Raw genomic sequence first — 7,689 nt, forward strand, 5'->3', positions numbered from 1 at the left:
AAGATAGTCCTTAATTTTATAAGCAATCCATCTCCTTATTTATTCCTAAGAGAACCACCAATAAACTCCAAAGCAGTTGTACACTAACCTCAGTGATATGATAGAGAATTTCTTGACTCATTTATGAAAATCACCCTTCATAGATCTTGACTTGTTTATGAGAATTTCTTGACTCTTTTATGAAAATCTCCTTCATAGATGAGTTAGTTTTTTTCTTTTGTGTCGTGATAAGTATTCATCATTAGTCAGGAATTTTTTTTTTTTTTTTTTTGTTAGTCAGGAATTATAAATTGTTGTTTTATTAAGGGAAATGCAAAGCATAATAATTTGTTTAGTAATTAGTATTGATAGAGAATATTCTCTTGCTCAATTCAAATAAATAGTATTAATAATTAATAATAAAAATAAAAATGTAATGTTTATTAAAAATGTAATACAACACATTGTAAATAATTCAAAACTTCAAGGTGACCTCAAAAAGGACCCTTCAGTTTTAATAGTATTGATGATAGATATGCTATACAAAAAATTTATTTGTATTTATGAAATTAATTTTAAAAAAGTTAGTTTTTTAGAAAAGTATTGTATTAATTTAATTTATTCTAAAGTATTATATTTATATACTAAAGATATTTCCTAATTGCATATTTTAATATTATTTTTATGCATATTTTATTTTTTAATGATAATATTTTTATTCAATTACTTAGATGCATATTCCAACTATATAAAAAGAAGTTGGTATGGATCTGCTAACGTTTTAGCTAAAGTAAATGATAATAATTAATTAGTATTTATGGTTTTATTTTGGTTTGTAAAGAAAATTTATTTGTTACCATAAATATAGGGATATTTTCATTGTTTTGTAAATATGATAAAATCCAAGGGTAGAATCCTGGATTTATAAAATAGGATCCTGCTTTAAAAAACATAAATTACCTTTCTCGTTGACCCCCACCCCCAATAGAAGAAGAAAGACACTAGGGTTCCGGCGATCTAACATCGGATTGGATTCGCGAGGAATTAAATCCTATTCCTCGGACTAGCATTGATTTCTCATCAAGCTTGGGTCTTTGTTATCTCCGGGAGTCTCACCTTCTCTCCCGACCCGATTAAGGTTCTTTTTTTTCCTTTTTTTTTGTGTGTGTGTGTGTGTGTGTGTTCATATATATATATATATATATAGTTCAAGTGAATAAATCAATCTTATTATTCCCGTAATAGAAAGGCTAGGGGATTCACGTTTAGTCTTTGGTTTGTATGTATTCATTCAATAGTAATTGTAGTTTCTTTTCTTTACGAACTTAGCTTAATTCACGGTGGTTGGTTGTCAATTCGATTCCTATTCTTCTTCTATTTCTGATGTTTCCTTGTTGATGTTGTAGAGAAGAAGAAGAAGAAGAAGAAGAAGAAGAATGACGTCGCCACCACAACCTCCTCCAGAAATCTTAGTAGTGATTGAGAGAACAGCACGTGTGGTAGCCCAGTTGGGCTTAGAGCATGAGAAGTTAATCTTGGAAGCCAATCGTTGTATTGAGAATGCACCTTACAAGCCGCCTGGTAGCAAGACTGTATTGGAGGTTGAAAGGTCCGGCTTTTTGAAGAGTTGTGATCATCCCTATCACCAAGTCTACAGGAAAAAGCGCGATGCATACTTTGCTCAGTGCCAAGATGGGGTGATTCATTTCCTACGACCTAAATTCGATGATGATGATGATCTCAAGCCTCCTCCCAATAGGGACGACCCTCCTCCTCCTCCTCACCCTCCTCCAGATGACATCACACCCATCGACCTCGGTTTGGTTAAGGTCACTGCTCTGTTTGTGGCGCGCTACGGCCAACAGTTTTGGCACGCTTTGATCGACATGCCCATGTGCCCCCATTTCAGCTTTTTGAAGTCTTCTGACAAGACATTCAGTTACTACAACGGACTTGTTGGTCTGTATCATAGAGTCCTAAGGCCTTTTCCTCCTGATGCTGATGAAGCTCCTCTTGGGGAGTTTTTCCGCTATGTTCAGTTGGAGAAGCTGCATCAGAAAGTCACTGATTTGCATGCTTTGGCGTATGGTCTTGACTGCATGGACGACCGAGATGCTTCTCCTCTTGCCATGCCACCCTCCTTTTCACTTATGACTATGCCTCATCATCCTAATCAAGATGAGGATGACATCCAACCCCAGTGTGAACCTGATCCCATTCCCCCATATATGTTTCCCGAAAGGATTTCACTAGAAGAGCTAGTTATCATTAAGCTTACTGCATTCTTTGTGTCTCGGTACGGTCAATGTTTTCTTCGGGCGCTGATGATGAGAGAGGTTTCCAACCCTCACTTTGACTTTCTGTTTTTCCGTTGGGATCAAAGGCCTCAGTTTCCGTCAATGGAGCCAGCTGAAATCAGGTCCCATGTTTTCAATGTGCTTGTTTATGCCTATTCAAAAATACTAATGCCTTCCAAAAGGGCCAACGACCCTGGTTTCTGTTCGGTGGTCGTTCTTGCTGTTTTTTCTTCCCGTCTTCTTCGACTTGAGAAGCCGAAGCTGGGGGAGGGAGTGAAGACTAGGGCTATCATTGATTTGCATGCCTTTGTGGCAGGTGTGGACTATCTTGCTCACATGCATGAGCCGCAGTATTCTGGTATCATGTCACCACCTCAACGCCTTTCAGTTATGATAAAGAACCTGCAGTCACCACTACAAACGCCGCATCCTGGTATACTTGTTCTGCTTCCCCTGGGACGTAAGCTCAGTGACTACCCTCAATGCTCAAGGTCCATGTGTAGCCACCTTGAATACACATTTCCTCAATCGATTGGACCCGATGAGCTTGGTGTTATCAAGCTCACAGCGCTGTTTGTAACAAGGTATGGGATGTCTTTTATGGAGGCTTTGATGAAGATAGCGCCTACTGAGTTTGAGTTTCTGAAGCTAACTCATAGCAGGAGAGCGCTCTTTTTCGCGTTTATTGACGTGTATTCCAGTGTATTGAAGCCTTTCACAAAGGGCGGTGATCATTTGGCCATGGCTCTTGAGTTTTTCTTCTACTGTCTTCAGTTGAATAAGCTTAAAAAGGGAGTGGCTGTGATGGAATTGTCGGCTTTTTTGAGTGGTGTTGATCATTTTGCATGGATGGATGTTAATGGCTACTCTGCTATCGTGGCTGCACCTGAATGCCGTTCAGTGATGATGAACCGGCTAACGCAGATTGATACTGGTGGTGGTCTTGATCAGCCTCCAACTCTAAGAACTCCCTTCTCGTTTCCTTCTAACTATTATCGATTTTCCTCACCCCATGATATAGCTATCATTAAGCTGACAGCTGTGTTTGTGGCACGGTATGGGGTGCGCATTTGTCGGGAATTGAAGAAGAAATTGGATGCAAGAACAGTTTTAAAGTTTATGGAACCAAGTGATGAATTGTTCCATTTTTATGAGGTAGCTGTTCATGCATATTCCAACATATTAGAGGGTTCAGATGATGCTGATACAGAGACAGTTATTGAGAGATACTTCCATTGTGTTCAATGGGAGGAGCAAAAGGAAGAAGGGTCAATGACTTTTGATGATGATTTGTATGGTTTTGTGGAGGCTGTTGACTGCTTTGCTCAGTTGGAGGATGGATACTTTTTTCAGATGATGGGGAACATCCATCTCCATCTAGTACGTCCGTGTGATTGTCTTTATGAACAGACCTCTTCATCAGAGCCAAAGAGACGAAAGGTTGACGAGTCATCTAGTGTTATAGAGGTAAATATTTTTCTTCCTTGGGCTGGAACTGGACTAGTCTTTGTGTGTTAAACTTGATATATATGTATGTGTATTTTTTTTTCAAGGATTCCTCGACGATCAAGGTGTGGGTTCCAACAGTGTATGGAAGGAAAGTCATTAAAATAGCAGTGGGGTCGTTATCGGAAAAGGTGTCGAGTTTGAAGGAGAAAATAGCCAATGAGATTCAAATGCCAGCAAAGGATCTGAAGTTACGTGGCAAAGAAGGGGTATTGAAGGGGGACAAGTCACTAGCACAAAACGATGTTGAAACAGGAGAAATCCTCACCCTGACTTGGCGCATTTCTAGGTGGTATTAGAGAAATGCAAGTCTCGTCTATTTACTAAAAATATGTCCAAAACTTGTTTTTGATTGGCAAGCAACGTTTTGTCTCTGGTATCTCTGTTTTGTCTTCAAATATTTACTACTTTTGTCTCTGCTATCTCAAAAATATTACTACTTATGATTGTGTGCTCATTCACTTCACTGGTTTCTCGTGCAAAAAACGGAGCATCACAATAACATTTGCAACAGTTTATGAACAAGGTTGCGCACATGTTCTGCTTTTGAAATAATGAGAGCAGAACAAAACATGGTACAACCTGATAATCTCATGTCAATGCATCAACCACAAACACACACCCAAAAGAAAAACAAAAAAAAAAAACCTACAATATTTCACATCTTGATATCTCTTTCTTCTATCATATGGATACTGAACATGACACAAGTGATATCCCCAGCTTTTCACCATCCGACTCCCAAATACAGACTTGGTAGGAATATCTTCTCACTACTAAAAGCTTCCACCTCCACTCTGAACAGAAGATCTCTTCCTCGTCCCCACAATCAACTCATTGGGAACTCCGTTCTCCCATTGTCTTGGCTGGCTGGCTGGCTCCTCACATTGACGAACGTCTCATTATATGTATGGTGTCTCTGTGGTTTCCCCTCAATCCACCAGGCCGGATTTCACCTGCAAATTAGGCAAGTGAAACTTTTGGATTACACAATAATCTAACGTTCACTATCATTCGAATAAACTCTCTCCAGTCACTTAAGATAACCTATGCAGCCTCTTCAGTACAAACCATTATCATATTAGCTTACGCATGGTAAAGAAGCATACGTTTATTCAGTGCTACCACGTCAAACTTAACGGAGTTTTACAAGCATCTTCAGCTCTTTTAATTGCCCGTAAGATAGAAAACAAGATAAGGACGGTTTCCTTGTTACTAAGTAACACCGACAACATAGGGCTGCAAAGGGAAGATGTAATAATCAAAAATTCAACAGAAACTAATTAGCAACAATAAACGGAACTTAGCTATTACCCACAAAACCGAGCATATACATGCTCATCCATGCAGTCTTCTGAAGGGAAATCCGGGTCATGTGCAAGAACATGGATCAGGAACACTATCATGTTAATCTGGACAATCAGTGAGTGATCTACTTCCCGTTGATCTACACCCCCAGCTTCTCTTGTAGCATTTCTGATGAATCCATTGATATATCTAAGTGACTGAACAACTGAAACATTCCCATCTTACAGTGAGAAGTATTAGCAACTTACATCATTTTGCTGATCTCTGCATGGATCACAGATGGATGGAAAACGAAAAACCACATGCGTATCTTCTGGCTGGGTATCATATTTTCCATCAACAGCTTGTGTAATTTAAATGTTTTATGGATTATGGAACATTAGTGCACAACAGAACACCTTAAATGAACAAAGGACGGATATCAAACGGAACAACAAAAAATTATACGCAAGGATAATAATTAGAGGATGCCTGCATGTTTCTCTGCATTTGTTCTTACCAGAAGAAGTTTGATGAAAGAAGCCTTCAACTGCGTGTCAGCAGAGGTGCTGCTAAAAAGCTGTTCCAGAAGATACCGAACAGTTTGTAGGGGCACATTTTGTAGAAAGTATGCGCAGGAAGTCGAAAAGTTGATGATTTGCACCAATTCTCTCGAGAAACTTCTGGAAAAAAAAAAAAAAAAGTAAAATGTAAAGAGCAAATATGTACTGAAGTTGAATATATCTACTATGCACATTCAAAGTGTTTATATATTTTGCTTCTTTCTGAACACCAATGCCTTTCCTGAAAAATATACTCTAGCCGATAATACTAAAATAACGCAGCACAGAATTAATCAAGAAAGAAAATGAATAGAATATTCACGATACTGTAGATGTTTCAGAGAAAACCTTACGAACTGTGAAGTGAATTTAACATAAATTACGCATAAGCCAATCATAATAAAAGTTTGGACTTACTCTAATAGTCTGAGCTTTTGTGAATGTCAATTCATCCAGCAGTAGAGTTAAAGCATCAAAAATTGAGGTGTCGTCCATTTGGTCGAATTTGTGAAAGAAATCTTCCGCCTTAGAGGCGTCTGGAAAGAAAGCTGAAAGCTGTACAAAATAGCTTTTCTGTTTTTTTTTTTTTCACTTCTTCTACATCTTGATCCTGAAGCAAGCATCAGATTAAACGGCGTCGTACTGATTGTTCACGGAGGTTTCTCTGTTTTAACGGTGATCGGTGACGGAAACCGTTTTGACGACCGATGGAAGGTGGAGAGATGAAGAAGAATCTGGGGATAGAGCGGAGAATGTCGGAGACGAGATGATGAGTCCATGGATTCGCGGCTTTTGCCCTCGAATGGACGGTTTTAGATCATTGCGGCGGCGAGCTGATCAGTAGTGCGGTTGCTTAACGGTGCTCTGTCCTAACTTAACTTCGCATTTCAAAGCGTTAACTCTTTTTGAATTACAATTTAGCCCTGTAAGTTTTGAATTGACAGGTTCGGCCCTTCACTTATGATCAGTTTTACAGTAGAAAACTTTTTGACACCCACATTTTTCTTTCTTTTCTTTTCAATCACAGAAATTCGAAAATTTCAGATATTAATTTATTGCTATATTGTGATCCGCCCTCTGAAACCACCAAATATTTTATATCGTAAAGTTAGTAACCAATACATCAAATATTTTGGTAGAGATATAAAAATGCTTATAAACTCGTCTCATTTAAATCCGTATCTTTTATGATCTCCCCGATTAAATTCCCAACCCATTTACACCAATTTTATTTTGGACATAATTAATAGATATGTTAACCCCTTAATTCATATAAAAATGCTATTTTTTAAAAATATTTATAGAGAGTTTATAAACTCAACTCTAATCCCTTAATACTAAACCTTAAACAATAATCACTAAAACCTAAACCTAAATGTTAGTATATTTTTTGATTGGTGGTATTTTGGAGAAGTGGTACTTAGCTTGTGGTATTTCTAAAAATCTATATTATTAAAACTAAAGTACATTTGAGAATTGTTTGGAAACATGGATATGAGTATAAAAAGGAATAATGTTGTTTGGAAACATAGATAGCAGTATATTTAAAAATATATATAATAGGTTTATGTTATTAAAAAAAATTGGAAGTCTATTATACTATGAAAAACAATCTATCTCGGTCATCTTTAATATATATACGAAAAAATGCCAATCTAATTACCTAAAAACATATTTTGTCTAAATAATCATAAAAAAAAATTTAACTTTATATACACATTTCAAATCAAAATAATAATTTAACATCAAAAATTGATTCAAAAATGTACATGTATTCAAAAATTGATTTTTACTAAAATATTTTTCAATAACCATTATAACAAAATGTTTTCAATACAAAGTTCAATTTCAAACACCAACTTAAATTATGGTTTTTATATTTTGCATTAGGTTTTAAAATATAATATATGTGGTTATTTATATGATGATACATATAAAATACTATTAATTATTTGATAACTTATACGATGGTACATATAAAATATGATTAATTATATGATGACACATATCTGATATATAATAATGACTAAGGGTAGGCATTCGGGTACCCATTCAGG

General features: G+C 36.7%; 1 protein-coding gene and 1 long non-coding RNA gene across 4 annotated transcripts; one reads left to right on the plus strand and one right to left on the minus strand.

The window, feature by feature from the left end:
- Window positions 1-767: 767 nt before the first annotated feature.
- LOC125594710 lies at window positions 768-4,223 on the plus strand. Its single transcript, XM_048770795.1, has 3 exons — window positions 768-1,117; window positions 1,386-3,743; window positions 3,830-4,223. Exons 2-3 carry the CDS (start codon window positions 1,416-1,418, stop codon window positions 4,079-4,081), a joined length of 2,580 nt encoding a protein of 859 aa, XP_048626752.1. The 5' UTR covers window positions 768-1,117; window positions 1,386-1,415; the 3' UTR covers window positions 4,082-4,223.
- Window positions 4,203-6,591, minus strand: LOC125594711. 3 transcript variants are annotated; one of them, XR_007329957.1, is made up of 6 exons: window positions 6,050-6,581; window positions 5,590-5,752; window positions 5,339-5,488; window positions 5,097-5,258; window positions 4,892-5,021; window positions 4,203-4,738 (listed from the first exon to the last, which is right to left on the minus strand). It is a non-coding gene; the product is annotated as an uncharacterized LOC125594711 (long non-coding RNA). The 3 variants fall into 3 exon arrangements; XR_007329956.1 differs by having other exon boundaries at window positions 5,339-5,752; window positions 6,050-6,582; XR_007329955.1 differs by having other exon boundaries at window positions 4,260-4,738; window positions 4,873-5,021; window positions 5,339-5,752; window positions 6,050-6,591.
- Window positions 6,592-7,689: the final 1,098 nt, after the last annotated feature.

This window comes from Brassica napus, assembly GCF_020379485.1.
Source record: "Brassica napus cultivar Da-Ae chromosome C3 unlocalized genomic scaffold, Da-Ae chrC03_Random_45, whole genome shotgun sequence".
NCBI lineage: Eukaryota > Viridiplantae > Streptophyta > Magnoliopsida > Brassicales > Brassicaceae > Brassica > Brassica napus.